Raw genomic sequence first — 16497 nt, 5'->3', positions numbered from 1 at the left:
TGCCTCTTTAACTCTGAAACAAGGGAAGTCACATTAATAAGGGAAGTCATAATTAATAACAGCTTGTGGACTGTGGACCTCATCTGTACCATCACGCCTCCCCTCCTCTCCTCCGCATACAAACACACTCTGCCCCCTGCACTTACTACCGGACACCCTATGCACAGTCACACAGCACCCACAAAGACCCACCCCCACCCACACTACACCTGAACCCACACCTATCCAGTGCCTTTTGTAAATAATGTAAACATTCAAGTTATAGCAAACCTGTACGTTTAATTGCTTTTACCAGTAAACTATTGTAAATGAAGAGTGTGTATAGTGTGTGTATAATGTTTGTATATGTATGGTATAAATTAATGTGTAAATAATCAGTATTTTTATTTTGTAAATATGTCTTCTTTTTTCTTCTTACTGTGAGGCACATAGCTACATTATATATAAAAAGAAATAAATTATATATTTAAACACACTCTCTCATCCAAATGAGCGGAACAGATCTGTGGTGTATTTAACCAGTTAGCTAAAAAAAAATAATAATAATAATTGCCAAATTACCAAATAATTGCTCTGTTGTGATTTCGAGACGGTAATGTAATCTAGGCAGTGTTGGTTTATGCGGCTCAGAGCTTTTATTTTGACGGGGTGATTTCTCTCCGCTGCCCCCGGAGCGCAGTGAGAGGACCGTGGGCGGACGGACAGGTCATCTGTTCACAGAGCGGTCTGACAGCTGTGGCGGAGGCAGAGCTAGCTTGCTAGCTACCGATCCCGAAGAAAGGTCAGTTTGTCCGCAACACAGCTGCATTTAACACGGATACCTGGCTGAGGGTAACAGCTGTGCGTTTTAGATGAAAGCAGAACCGTGCAATCAGCTGCCATCTGTAGCTAGCTAGCGGTGACTGGTTGGCTGGTTGCTACTGGACGCCTATTAACAGGCTAACAAGCAGCTAGCTGTCAAATTCTTCACCTCAGCTGAAAATCCCAGAGTCGATCTGGAAGGATTCATATCTGACTAGGCTGTTAAAAGGGCAGAGTAGCAGGTAGTAGCCGTGTCATGTCTATATGTGATGAGATTATAGCTAGAGGTTAATGGATTTCCGTGAACCCTGTCTTTCTGAGGCAGCGGGTGTGGATTAGCTAACGTTAGGTCGCTCGCTGGCTATTGTGTCTGTGCGAGCGTTGTTCTTTTGTTGAACGGAAACGACAACTCACACATGTACCACGTTTAATTCACATACAACCTAAACATGAGAAATATATCATAGGAATGTTATCAGAGACACTTTAAAGGCGTTAAAGTCACGGGTTTGGAGCAGTTTAAGAGGCGTTATCTCTCGATCTGTCTAGTTCAGATGGTGTAAACACCAGAGCTGCTGCAGCTAGCTATAGCTAGGCTAGGCTAGCTGTCCGGGGACTCGATCTCCTGGTGTTGGAGGTGTGTTCGTGTTCGTGATTTCTAATCCAGCTCAAAATGGTTTAAATTGTGAAGTTAAATGAAAGAAGATGCAGTATTTTAATCGCCACGATTATGTGAAGGTGTTCATGTCAGCTTTAGGTCACATTGCGCTGGATTGGGAAACAAAATAAGGAAGTTCCCGGAGTAGGCGTGGGATATTAGCTAGCTAACTGGAACTGAGCACCAAGCCCGAATGACTGAACGAGTGACTGTTATCAGGGCTGCTGACAGTTGTGTAACTGCTTTAATTAGCAGTGTGTCAAGTTTTCCAACCGATCCGGATCATATCAGGTTAGGATCGTCTCATTGTAGCCCAACTGTAGTGTACCAACTGATCTCCAGCACATACAAGCCTCTACTGTATTAGGAGTTTCTAGGTTCAGCCATGTAGTGCTAACTCCTCTGCTGCAATTCACTGCTCTTCACTGGCTTCCTGTAGCTGCTTCCTGCATCAGATTCAATCAGACCCTGATGCTGGCCCACGAAGCCAAGAATGGACCAGCCAGCCGCTCCGTACCTGATGGCAATGGTCAAAACCCGATCAGTACCAAGAGCCCTTCGAGCTTCAAGTACGACTCGGCTTGACCTGCCATCCCTTAAGATCCACGGAAGACAAGCGTCCAGGCTTTTTCTCTGTCCTGGCACCGAAGTGGTGGAACGAACTTCCCCAGGGTGTCCGAACAGCAGAGTCGCTCACTGTCTTCAAACTCAGACTGAAGACCCAGTATTGTGGTCTCCATACTGACTTTTGTGTTTAGTATCTTTTGGATCCTAGCTGATACAAACTAGAGTAAACGGCGAAGCACTTTTTGTAAGTCGCTCTGGAGAGGAGCATCTGCTTATACTGTGGTTCTTCACAGTTAATTAAATGTTATGGGCTGAATGTATCTTACAGGAGACAGGAGCCCTGTCGTGAGGGGTAAGATGTCAGAAGGAACTAATCAGAGGTATCCATCGGTCCGGGTCTCCTTAGCGCCACTTCCCACCCTGCCTCTGTTGATCTTCCTGAGTTTCCTGTCTTCTTCACAGGCATCAAGTAAGTTCCCATAGTCAGATTCATGGTCTGTTGTAATGCTGATATGCAGGGTTTGCAAAACACTGGGCTTATGGGAAAACAGTATTGATTAGCTGTAACAGATGATTAATGTTGAAAAAAGAGGGCAACAATTGTTGTGATTTCTCTGGGAAGCATCTCTTGTGTATGAGGAGCATTTGTGTGCTGGGTATTCTGAGGTATTTGATGATTGCTTTACACATTTAGCTCTTTATTATTCTCGTAACTAAATTACTGGCATGAAATCAGCATTGTAGGCCCCAGAATAGAACCCTGTGGGACTCCACCAGATATGCTAAACAAAAGTTACCAGATCACTCCCAGTAGTTTCTGCATTAGGATTAATGACTGACTAATAAACCTAGTGTGTAATGTAAGGGCTTGATGTGTATCAGAGCAATAATGTGCAAGAGCATGTGATTTGACCAGTTTCGTAGACCCAGATTAAGACTAATACTAAGAACCAAATGGACTTTTTAATGATGAAACACCATTTGTGTTGCATTGAACTGGTTTAGTTAAACCTAACCCCTCAACCTCACCCCTACAATACAATCATGCTTGCAAAACAAACCAGCCTCAGTAGAAAGGAGTGTGTTTGTCTCCAGCTAAAGTCATTGTAGGTAGTATTTTACAGAACGTGAACAGAGCTTACCGATTACGTGACTCACCATAGTTATATAATCCCACCTCACACCCACCTGGGCTTATTTTTCAAAGCCTGTAAGTAATGATGGCGCTACCTCTGCCCACAGCTCTGATCTAGTACTTCAAACCAAAAACTTTCTGTATTCAGTAGCTTCTCTAATGTCAGGAATATATCTGATGCCTTATCCTTCCCCAGGCTGTGTGAGGCCGTTCTCCATCCAGCATGGCCGAGTGAATGTGACCGAGACCAACAGAGGCTCCTTCCCTGTGGGCACTGTGCTCCAGTATAGCTGTGATTCAGGTTACACTGTGGATGGTCCCAGCATCGTCATCTGCACCAGAGAGGGCCTTTGGTCTTCAGGGCCCCCACACTGTCTACACATTAACTGTGAGTTGTTGTTTTTTTTCCCCTCTCATTTGGAAAGGATCACGGTTAATGCATCTAACACCAGATGTCAATAGTCAACCAAATCTTTTCTGTAAATACATGCCTAAAGCTTCAGCTCTCAATCTGCACGCTAGTCTTCATTAAGGTTGAGGAGCCTGTGTTGGAAAGCACTTTCTGTGAGATCTTTTAAGTCATCAAATCTTCTCAGTCTAACTGAGGACAGGTAAATTACATGGCTGCTCCAGCTGCACAGCATTTTAGGGAATTTACAGAAAAGATTTACATGACTATTGACTTCTTCTTACACCCTGTGCACGGCGTGTCTCGATGCTCATTGCTATCGTACACAGCAGTCTATTTTCACGCCTCCCACCTGCATCATTTAAAAAACAATGGTGCTTGCTAATATATCTACGCTGATGGATGTGGTGGTCCCGAAATGAGGTGTGTTTCCATGTCAATTTCTGGCATATTTCTATCTTGGCAACTGAAAACAACCTAGGCAGACATCAACAGTCAGACGTCTGTTGCTATCTTGGCAGTGAATTGTCAACAAAGGCACGTGCAGCCCACACAACAGCCCACTGTTGTTACACACACATGGACACGCAGCGGTGCACAAACCCATAGCGCATGCATATGGAATCATGTAGAATTTAGTGTGTATCATTTATTTTCACCAAGCCGCTCCTTTAAATCAGGTGATTTGACATGCTAATCAGTTAAACTGGAAATATGCCTCTGAATCACACACGTGTTAAAAACGTTACGCAATACTGATAGTCTAAGCAACTGATGTACATTTTAACACCATGAGATGCACTCCAGGGGTATTGCAAAAACCATACGCAGTTATGCATAAGTCTGTCATCATTATATCTATGGTTATAAGATGTATGTTGTGAAACATTAGTTGTTCAGCACTGTGTTACCTTGAATCAGTAGAAGAATTTAGCCTGATACTTTTCATCTGGAGTGCTGCCAAAGTTAATATTTCTTAAATATTTAATTTCGAGACAGGTTAGCTATTTCAACAGTCCCAGCTATGATTTAGACTAGTGTTACAGCGATACCGATACTGGCACTTACACACAGTACCAGCATCGGCAATAGAGAGCACCGGTACCATGAAGCTTGCTGACGCCGTACTTTTTTTATGTGTATATTATAACATGTATATAATATACTTTTTTTTATAAAACCAAATGTTTAAACAGTCAGTAAAAGGCAGTCATAAATAGTTAAACAGACATTTAATGGAACTTTTGCCTTTTTACAGCACTTTTGTTTCCATGTGGTGTTTGGTTCTGAAACCAAAATTTGAATTCAGCAGCTTGTCAAACAGTTTGTTTCTAAACTGGTATTATTATTATTATTATTATGGTGAATTTTAAACATTAATTAAATGTTTTGGTCGAGCGTAGCTAGATTATGCTTCCCTACTTGCATGTGTTTCTGCATTATAGCAGTTTACATATTTTCATAGCTTTGAAACTTTTCAAATGTGCAGTTACTTAAGCAGTAAATGCTGTTCTTTCAAGCTCTTATTTGGGATAAGATATACAAATAAAAAGTAAAACCTATAAGGATTTATAGCCATCTATCCAGTATTTGTTGGTACTCTGTATCAGCAGATACTTGAAAATCTGGCATCGGCATCAGAAAGGTAAAAGTGGTATTGGTGCGTCCCTAATTTAGACATTAGTGTTCCTCAGCACAGTCAGATTTGCATATTTCAATTTTCATAGCAGGAGTCAAATAGCTGTGTAAGCTTCATTTCTGTAGACATTTGACACACGTTTGGGGTTTAATACTCTAGCCTTTATTGTCTCTACTAGCCTTAATGTCCAAAATGCTGTTTTCCTCTATATTGAGAGATATTGAGGCTGCAGTGGAACTTGGGTTCATGATAAAAGATGGTCAGAGCAGAACAGAGGGGTCATTGTTTAAATTAGTGGTATTTCTAAGCAGGCTATATTTAGAATGTGAGCAGCTTCTGTTTTCAGAAAGACAAGATCTTAAGCCAAGAAGACTTATTCCCAGCTCTTTTGTATGTTGTCAGTATACCTTGAAGCATCCAACCAATTAACCTTTGGAGCCTCAAGCTATTATTAGGTGTATTTTGCTACCTTCATGTTTAAGCTCACAGTGGACACATTTGTAATGGCCATATGTAAGAATCTGCGTCTGAGTTTATACTAGACGCTGGGACCATTTACTGTGTCTGGGAGGCAGTATAACACACCTTTAAATGATTAAAATGAAGCAGAAGCAGTTTTCAAATCATATTTTGTTCCACATCAGAGACTGAAATGTCTTGAAACACAACATGTTTAAGGAGACCTGGAAACAAAGAGATGGAGCCCTAGAAAATGCATGTTGGGTCCCCGGGTGGTCCAGCTGACTAAGGCCCTGTGATCAGAGGATCTTTGCACAAGTTGGCCTTGCTCTTTCCAGGGTGGGTAGTTGGCGGTTTCCCCCCTCACAGCGCTTTGTTGCGGTGCTGGCCATCACTGCCGTCTGCAGGCTGGTGCGTTGGGCAGCAGTTTAAAAAAAACGAGTGGCTTGACTGTGCACGTTTTGGAGGGGGCGTGTGCTGGTCCGTCCTCACTGGTGTTGGGGACAGAACATTGGGTAATTTGCAGTTCAAATTGGGGAGAAAATGGGTGGGGGAAAAAAGAAAATACATGTTTACTGTTGGATGAATGGCTTTTTAATTCTATTTCTTTCTGCTGTCTAAAGCATTTACTCAGTACTGTAAATGTTTGAAGTAGAAGATTTACTAGATTTCATTTTGCCTCAATCATCTTTTCAGTCTGATGAGGTTTGACTGCCGACAGCAGCAATAACACTTCTGAAAAGACCGTGAGCAGTAAGCATTTCAGGGTTTGCTGTTTAAACCTGTGTGTCCCACTACCAGACTGTGTCACCCCGCTGAAGCCAGAGAACGGAGGCTACACCTGTCACTCATCTTCATGTCGGCGTCTGACTCACGGCACGGTGATTGAGTACTTCTGTGATGAGGGCTACACTCTGAAAGGGGACTACCGATACATCACCTGTCAGAATGGCGAGTGGGACAACTCCATGCAGGTCAGCTGTGTACCCACTCAAGGTAAGTAGTAGCCGTTGTTAATGAATAATGCATGTAATATGCTTCATCTGTGAGTGGTCGTAATGTTTTGGCTCCTAGGCGTATATGCAGTGTACTAATACGCTACATCTTGCTCTCCTAAAAACTGCTGGGTAGGTTGTTATGAGGCTGCTAAAGCCAGTATGTTCAGTGACCTGAAGTGTGCTTATGTAAGCCTGTAAGCCTGACCACTTAGTGTGACTGCATAAATACGCTTGGTTGCAGGCTGAATGAACAAACGATGTAACTTGGAGTAACACAAGACTAATGAGCTTGCACAGAGAAAATAAAAAATCTAGCGTACACAATATATGTCCAAATGTTTATGGACACCCCTTCTAATGAATGCATTCAGCTGCGTTAAGTTGCAGATGTGCAAATGCACTCACACGCACAGCATTTCTAGTCCCTGTAGAGAGTAGTGCCACTAGAATAGGACTCACTGGAGCATGATTCCCAATGCCAATAGGCTTCTGTGGATTAGAGGGTATAAAGCACCCCAGCAATGAGCTGTGGAGCAGTGGAACTGTGTTCTTTGTGCTCCATCCAATACATTTGGGATGAGGTGGGATGGTGACCATGCAACATCCTGATCTCTCTAACGCTGTTTTCATTGAATGCAATCAAATCCTTTAAAGCAGTGCTCCAAATCTAGTAAAAAGCCTTCCCTGGACAATAGAGACAGTTACTCCACTTATTTAAACTCTTGATTTTGGAAGAAACAATAAATGAGCAGGTGTCCCAATACTTGTCCCAATACTTTTGTCCATATAGTGCATTTCATTCTGTAGTATCTGATTTGTCCTTCATGCTCAACTTTTTAGTTTGTTGTTTATTTGGTTGTATGATCTGGCATGAGGTGAATTCATTCTTAAAGCATTTCGGAAGAAAATATGTTTACGTGTTTACAATTAAAACTATGATTTTTAAAAAAAATATTTTTATAAATTATTTATTATTTTATAGTTCTGCATTTCTAACATTCACTCTGCACTCATACGTTCCCTTATTTGTATTCGCTTTTGTAGAATGTAATCCTCCATTCGAGCCAGAGAACGGAGGTTATACCTGCCACCCATCTCCATGCCATCACCTGACTCAGGGCTCAGTGGTGGAGTATTTCTGTGATGAGGGCTACACTTTAAAGGGGGACCAGAAATATCTCACCTGCCAGAACGGCGAGTGGGACCACTCAATGCAGGTCAACTGTGTGCCCACTCAAGGTGAGCAAAAGTGCTAATGGCCAGGGGTTTGATTTTCTAATGCTGTGTTTGTAAGGATTAACTTGTGAACCTGTTCACTAATAATTACTATACGCTGAAGGTCTGGGGAAGTGTTACTAGTCAGCTTTAAGATGTGGTTAATAAACACTCTCGAGCTGAGATACCTAATAACACTTAAGATAAATGCACTAATCAATTACAAGTACTAGGTCAGTTCACTAGTCACTAGTTTAGCACTTCAGTTTCAGCCAAGGCTGAGTTTCCTAAAGCATCTCAGGATCAAGATGATCATTAAATGGTTGAGTGAGCATCTGCCCGTTCAGATCTTAAAGGACTTGTTTGATTAATCAACTCAACATGATTTATTACTGGTCGATCCCAGATGCAGTTTAACTATGCTAAGAATTGTCTCCTTCCCTTTTCCCAGGCTGTGTGAGGCCGTTCTCTATCCAGCATGGCCGAGTGAATGTGACAGAGACCAACAGAGGCTCCTTCCCTGTGGGCGCTGTGCTCCAGTACAACTGTGATTCAGGTTACACTGTGGATGGTCCCAGCATCGTCATCTGTACCAGAGAGGGTCTCTGGTCTTCAGGCCCACCACGCTGTCTACACAATACCGGTGAGGAGGAAGAGCTTCCGTTGGCTCCCATTAATTAAGAAAATGCTTAAACATACAACACAAGGTTAAAACATTTTCTGTACCTGTTTATTTTTCAGTATGCGGTCCTCCGTTTGAGCCGGAGAACGGAGGCTATTCCTGCCACCCGTCCCCATGTCATCACCTGCCTCATGGAACGGTGGTTGAGTATTTTTGTGATGAGGGCTACACACTGAAGGGGGACTACAAATACCTCACCTGCCAGAACGGCGAGTGGGACAGTGCGGTGCAGATCAGCTGTGTTCTCAGCCAGGGTAAGTGACATTCTCTGGGACACCCACATGGTCTTAATTGTAACTGTGTCTCATATGGTAACTTATTAGTCTTGCTTGGTTTGAATTCAGGTGAAGTGTAATGTATTGAGGATTGTGCCTCCAGGTATCCATACTGACTGATTTGGCAGCATCTAAGCTTGATGTATCTCTGAGATTCTAGTCTACACAAACAAGTTAAGGATATTTAGCTAAGGAGTAAACAGTAAAGCACTTTTGGAAACCTCCCTGGGTAAGAGTTGACCTGTGGCCGGTTAAGCGAAAGACTAGCTTAGTAAGTGGGCTGCAGATCCAAAACCATGGAATCACCAGTCACTAGGTGGTTAGTTAGGTATGGGCTTGCAGTCAGCCTGTCAGAATTTGTTCTGTGCTGAGCGGACTGTTATCCTGCTAACTAAGCTGCTGCTAATCTCTCTGTCCTGATTCAGAGCTGTTTAACCTTTTGTAATTGTCGGATTGATGGTTTAATATTAATGGAATGATTGATTTAAAACTGTGTAGTATTCACTTTGTCACACTTTGAGGAAACTGAATGCTGTGTTTGACCTTTTTTGTATTTAAGCTATGTAAACATATAACCCCACCAATGGTAAGACTGTATACCATGGTATTATTTTAAAGAAAAATGTGGATACTTGACCCTACTCTATTTAATTGAAATGTTTGTTGGTCTAAACCTGCAGAATAACAGTACAGTATACTGGAATTCTGCCTCTGTTGGTTTGCAGGTCTTTTTTTTATGTTAGCACATGTGTGTTGGGGTAATTCCATAACCATGCCAAGCAAACTTTTTGGAGGTTTGTAAAAAGTCAGCTTTAGCCCCTTAATGACCTGAGTTAGTGGCGGCCCTAGACAACTCTAAAGCCCCTGTGGACTTACTCAGTAACACACATGGAAAGTCTATGAACCTTACAAACATTTACGTTGTACATTGTTACATTGTAAAGGTTTGTAAGGTTTAGTAATTCTTCAGACTCTTCTTCTCTACACAGAAAAGAATCCAGCTCCTGTCCTGGGCATGAACACACTGTCCATTGTGGCATCCACCGCCAGCTCTGTGGCACTGGTCCTTCTGCTGGTGGTTCTGTTTGTCTTATTGCAGCCCAAACTAAAGTCTTTCCATCATGGAAGGTGAGCCGTCTGCTCAGCTATCGAATCGCTTCAGGACTTTAATTCGTTTTTATAAAAGGCAAAACCACAGTGTGCAACACCAGCATCTTGGAGGAAGGATTCAGTCTTTAAAGCATGATTGCATCAAATGGTTTGTGTGCTGAAAAGAATTGAAATGATTGATTATTATAACATTTCTATAGTATAGAAAATACTAGGATATTTCACCTGAATTTCTCTGGTATGTTTTCATTTGCTGTAGTTTTTACTTCTGTTGCCCGGTTTACCTGTTGTCTGTGGCATTTGCAGAATATCACTACATTGGAGGGTGGGGAGGGGGCATGCAAAGGTGGTGTAGCCCAGATTACGTAATCTGCTGCCGTTCTTAATGCAAGGCTGAAAGAAGTCTATCTGATGTAGCTAAAGTGTTGTTAATGTGGCCCACTGGCTACCCACACTCAAATAAGCCTTGACTTGTCGATCCTTCTGGCTTCTTTCCACAAGCTATTTAACTCCCTCACAAATAATTTGTTTAGTAGGCTTGAGGTTCTCCATTAGTAGGTGCTGTTAGTTGTTAGCTGTCCTAACAACAAGCTGTCCTCCTTTTTTTGTAGGCGCGATCAAGGTGGCTCCGGGCAACCTGTAACCATCATGGTGGAGGGCGTTCAGGTGACGTTGCCATCTTATGAGGAGGCTGTTTCTGGAGCTGGAGGTCCCGCCGTGCCCAGACCTCACCTGCATGCACAACTGGAGACTGTGGAGCAACCTTCTGCAGAGGATTCAGCAGCACGAGCTCAGCTCGCAGAGATCGCAGTTGTGCATCGGCCACCTTCCTCTTCCTCCTCCTCCTCCTCCTGGTCGCTGGACACCGTGCATGGCGCAATGGCAGCGTCCGCAGCGTTGCAGTACCAAAACCCAGAGTCCAGTCAGCAAAACAGTATGCTGTCTCTACAAAGCCCAGAGCAGGACACGGCTGATGGTAGGAACGCAGGCTTGTTCTGCATCTCTGTCTCTCTCTCTCTCCATCCATCCATCGATTTCTTGATTCCTCGATTCCTCAGAGCATGTTTAAAGAAACGATATGGTAGAGTTTGAGGAGACAGCAGATATGAGGTCCAACCTGGGTGATGTGAGGCTAAAGTGAGTCTTTAAAATAAAAAAAAAGTATTGCCATATAATATTTTTACCATATTGCCCACCCCTACATGAAGTGAATTAAAGGTAATATGCCAGCCATGCTTTTACTGATAATTGGCTGTAGAAAATAGTCGTAGGGATTCCCTGATTCAATTTGTTGGGTGTTCAGTGTAATCCCTGACTGCTAGATAGCAGTGTTATACTCTGCTATACTCTAAAGTTTTATATTCAGGTTTATTGATATTATGACAGTTTAATAATAATAATAATAATGAATTAACAATGAAAATATATAATAAAATATATTATATTATAATATATATATAATATTTCACCTTACAATAATACAATATATTAAATTGGCGAGAACCTGTCATCCTTGTATGGAGTGTACATGTTCTTGCCAATAAACGGATGCCCAATAATAGTTGCATTTTGATAAATGTAATGCAGCACACTTGTCTGGCTCTGATTTCTCTGCCTCTATATTTTTCTCTCTGTGTCTGTTGTTATTTATCTAACTTATGTAAAAAGCTGAAGTGCTTTCCTAAAGCAATATTGTGCAGCATTTTTACCTGAGAAATAACAGCCTCAAAATCATGGTGATTCTCCCATCACCTGTAATAGGAAGAATAGCGACGCTTGCAGGAGCTGCATATCGATATCACAGGATTTTACTGTTTAAAATCTCTAATATCAGTCCAAATGCTTCCTTTACTTTCAGTGCTTGTCCTGTACCTCTCTGCTTGGGGAAAAAATGTATCCTGCAGGAGGAGCCGGGGAGCAAGAAATGCCACTTTTAGCACAATGCTGCTTTAGGACCTCGTAGCTGGCTAACCTTCTATTAAATGACATTTCCCCACTTTTCCCTGCAGACATTCCCCTTTTAAAGGAATCCTGAGAGCCTCTGGACTCCCATCCCATAGGCTGCCACACAGCCTGTACGCTGGGGCCACGAAGGCTGCAACCCGGCAGGCCTGACTGCTGTGATCCCCTTTTGTGCTGCACCTCTACTAGACACAGCCCAGCCCATCTCAGGTGATATTGAACTAGGCAGACCCGATGCCCAACAGGCACCACAATACAGTCCAGTCAAGAACTCCCAGCTCTTTACACTCACACACATCACATTCAGTTCAGACGGTCCCTCTGCATCCCTCAGGTGTATGAGTTGGAGACGTAGCAGAGAGACACACAACACTGTACAGAGAGTAAAGATTGCTGACAGGCCTTACTTGGCATTCAGATCATATTATTAATATTATTGTTATTATTATTTTGTTATCGATCACATTCTGTGGGAAGACCACAGTGATCACAGTGAAGCAATTTCGCACACACGCACACCCACCTACCCCACCCCAACTCTCACCTACCCCACCCCAACCCCCACCTGTATGTACACATACAGACCACCACTCGACATTATGAATGATGCATGGACACTTGTGCTAGCACTGACGGGGGTTTGTTTGTTCTCCTTTTTTAAGACTTGATTGAATGTGTCATCCCACTTGTAGCAATTTTTGGCATGTGGAGAAAAGAAAAAAAAAAAAAAACAAGGTGTATACACCCGGAACACCGTGATAAGGGCTACTTTTACCCTCATCCTTTTCCATGTGTGTTAATTTTCCAATGTCAGGCACTAGTGAAATGAGTACATCTCTCACATTTTTGACCCAGACAGTTTAGCATGCATTATTAAAATCCTCTCTTGGTTCTAGAAGTAATAATGCATGTCATTCGTCACTGGATCATATATATTTTTTAACTGCTTTGGGATTCTGAGGGTTGTTACAGTGTCACGGTTTCACGGTTAGTCACGGTATGTGTTTGGATGGTTTCAGCACCGTGTTCTATTTCGAACGAACGACTGAAATGTGTTTCCAGATGTTCACGTTTATGAGCTATAGGTCCTTAAAGTGATTCCCAGCTTACATTAGTATCATCCCTGTCCTTTTTGATTCACATTGACACACACTTTTCACATTTCAAAGGCTCTGCAAGTTCCAATTTGTCCTGAACAAAGCGATATGTGCCATTTTTGGGTGTCTTTTTATTCAGCGTATAGTTGCACATTGTTTATGTAGATGCGTAAGAGTAAGCAGTTTTAGCTGCATGGCTAAGATCTGCACACTGCCTGCCAGGAGCACTAGTGAGTGTAATTGTTTTTATCATTACAAGGTTTTGTTGTTTTTTTTATTAATCTTTTTTTCTTTTTTAGCTCAGTGTTGTTAAAATTTAAAAAGCTCCGCCTCAAGATTCCCCCTCTAAAAGAGACCCAATTAGAAACCAGCTTTTTTAACATAACGGTGGGCAAGACCTTTTATTTCACAAAATGAAATAATTAAGGCTACTATTGACAATGCTGTGCAAACATCTGGCCGCTATGTAGTTGGCTATGTTTTGCTATGTAGTTTTTCATTTATATAAAAAGAATGTAATTAATTCATTATGCCTTAATCAACTCTTTGGGGCTGGTTAGGCAGGTCAGGAATTGCCATTAAGTATTATCGGCTGATGATTAATATGCAGCAGTGTGCCCCTCTAAGCAGCTGTCTAAGGATCTGAAAATCGAATTATTTGCGGATGCATATAACTGTAACTTTTTTACATGACTGCATGTAAAGGGGACCATGAATTAACTTGTGTCTCTTGTAAACATGTTCAGTCCAGTTTTTTTAGACAGACTATTACACTATTGTGTATTGTACTTATACATGAAGCACAAAGTCAGTAGAACAATGGACTAAACTGGACAGGATTAGAAAGGACTGGCGTAATCCTTACCTGACAAGATTGGTGCTATCTTTAAAAGAATAGTGAAAGTGGAAAAATTGCTTGATCACTTACCCCGAACAACAAGTGCACTGGAAAGATGTAGTTAAATTGAAACTCTTCGGCCACAATTATTGAAATATGTTTGGAGAGACTTTCCTTTTATACTTTTATTTCAACACTGTTAAATCTGTGGGTAGATTTTTAAAACATACTGTGCAGACCCGACCCGAGCATAGCACAGAACTACTTGCGTTCTGGAAGTAACAGTGGGTTAACATTTCTTAAACAACAACTAGAAAGAGGTTGTTACTAAATACTAACTTGCCCAAACCTTTTTTTTTTACTATAAAGCAGTTCAAAAGTAGTTGACTAGAAAACTAGTCTAGAAAAATAAACTAGAAAAATAAAAAAGGACATATTGTAAATTTTAATTCTCAAACTCTTACAGGTAGGGAATTCAAAACTTTTTCTTCCATTTTCTTTTGTTGCTTTAAGACAGAGATGCACTTAAAATAAATGTATTAAATTATTTAAAAAGACACTAATGTTTAAGGAAAGTGTGTTAAAAGCATGTTTGTGTATGTTTTGTTTGTTTTAAAAACCTTCTTGTGTGTTGGGCTTTTTCTTTGATTGTTATGATTGTTAAATACCTTGAAACCATGGCATTGTACAACTAGGTTCTCATACCTTAAAAATTTGTTAGACCAAAACGATTCTAATTAGGAGGTTGGCTATATGTATAAACCTCACATCTCCATTTGTTTTTACCTTTTTGACATAATGTGAATCTGGCAGTTGTTCTTTATATTGTGTCCAAATTATGATTATATCCCAAATTACCAAATTAAAATAAACATTTCTGACATTTGACTTCCGTTGAAAGTTAAAAAGGTTTTGTCCATCTCCTGTAAAGTTGCCGTTTTGGACATACAAGGTTTTTGCTCAGCAGCAACAATTGTATGGGTCCTCAAACACACTGCAAGGACTGACTACTGAATCTGTGTCTCAGTTGTCTATAAACCAAGTGCCAATCCCTGCATTCCCATCGAGATTTGAATAATGTTGAACAAATGTTTACTTTTCTCACAACATCTTAAAGCTGGGGAGAGTGCGCTGAGTGTGCTTGATTGGACAATACAGCAGCTTTTGTTTTTCATATTTTTTATATTTGCATTTGACTGTGCGTTTGAGAATTTCATTTAGTTCAACTGAAAAAATGGGCTTTGTATATGAAGTGCTATTGATTAGCATTGTAAACCTCTATTGTTTTCAGGCAGGGAGGAACATGTTATACACTCTCCATGCTGACACTTTTGCAGGAGTAAACTCATACAACTTAATGTAAATGAATTTATTTAATACCAAAAAAGGTGATGTCTTGTACTGTACGACTGACTGACAGTCAGTCTGACCTTTCGGAACAGAACGGAGTGACTTGCGAGGAGTAGTGCTTTGTGTTTGTAAAAAGGTTTAATTTATCTCTGCATTGTAAAGAAGTTGTGATGAGTTCTGATTAAATATTGTTTTAATTGTGCAAATGTAACATTAGCTCTCTGTTGTTCTTTCTGTGACACTGATCAGTGTCGACCTTTTATTATTTTACAAAGACATTCGAGCAACAAGATTTGATAGAAAAGCCAATCCCCTGCACCTCATAGGTTCAATGACAGGAGCCCAAACGAAAAAACAACCCAACCCCAAACATTATATCGCTTCCACCGATCGCTTGGAAACATGTCGCATCCACATTACACAAGCAGCCTGTGCGGCACAAGGAGACATTTGTCAGATCCATGGAAACACACTTAAACAAGATTGGCGCTAAAAGAATAGCCAAGTGAAAAATTGATTTATCACTTACCCCAGGTGCAGCCTAACAGTCATGACACATCAGCTCTAGAAATACACACCCAAATTACCTCTGAACCCATTAAAACTCATACAGCTCTTCATTTGTTTCACAAAGACACACTGATGGGGATTCTTCATATTGCAATCTATTCTGCAAGCAGAATAGTACTAAGCAGTGGGGCTTTACACGGATGGTAATGTAGTTCCAATTTTAAGTTCAAAGTAGAAATAAGATCAACCCCTCCTGTGTTCCTAAATCATAAAACAAACGTATTTATGTAGTATTGAGACAGGCCAGTAAATGTGCACACTGGAAGAGGCGTTGTGGTATGGCATTATGATTTTATTCACCTCTGCATCCACTCAGAGTGGAATGGGTCAGCTCAGGTGATGCAGGGGTGGGGCTAACCCTATAAGAGGTAGGGGAAAGGTTTAGTAGGGGGCTAGCTCAAAGATAATCACCTCAGATTGCGAGGAGACGGAGGAGAAGGGAATAAGGGCTAAGCTAGAGAGTTTAGTCCTATGGCCTTGCAGCCTAAGACTCCTTAAACTTACCTGTGCTGCCACTGAGTCAGTGTTTTCACCTTGTAAATAAATCACACCATCTGCAAAGAAATATTCAGAGTTGTCCCTTCTTCAGCCTGCAACTGCATTTCACTTACCCATTCAATCCCAACCTACCCTACACAACCTTCGTGCCTCCTCACAGAGTTCGGTGAAGTATTGTCACAGGTATTTATTCCCTCAGATGAAACTGGCACCAGCCTAAGCCCCAGTGCTTGT

The 16497-nt window shown here is 41.4% G+C and overlaps 1 protein-coding gene across 1 annotated transcript; it reads left to right on the top strand.

The window, feature by feature from the left end:
- Positions 1–694: 694 nt before the first annotated feature.
- Positions 695–15406, top strand: LOC140564356 (sushi domain-containing protein 4-like). The gene is made up of 10 exons (XM_072689737.1): positions 695–781; positions 2355–2495; positions 3358–3549; positions 6470–6664; positions 7711–7905; positions 8333–8524; positions 8623–8817; positions 9828–9966; positions 10560–10924; positions 11958–15406. The coding sequence occupies exons 2-10, from the start codon at positions 2384–2386 to the stop codon at positions 11981–11983; spliced, it is 1611 nt and encodes a 536-aa protein (XP_072545838.1). The 5' UTR covers positions 695–781; positions 2355–2383; the 3' UTR covers positions 11984–15406.
- The last annotated feature ends 1091 nt before the right edge of the window (positions 15407–16497 follow it).

The sequence above is a fragment of the Salminus brasiliensis genome, chromosome 10 (genome assembly GCF_030463535.1).
Source record: "Salminus brasiliensis chromosome 10, fSalBra1.hap2, whole genome shotgun sequence".
Classification (NCBI taxonomy): Eukaryota; Metazoa; Chordata; class Actinopteri; order Characiformes; family Bryconidae; genus Salminus; species Salminus brasiliensis.
This window is presented reverse-complemented; position numbering and strand designations above follow the sequence as displayed.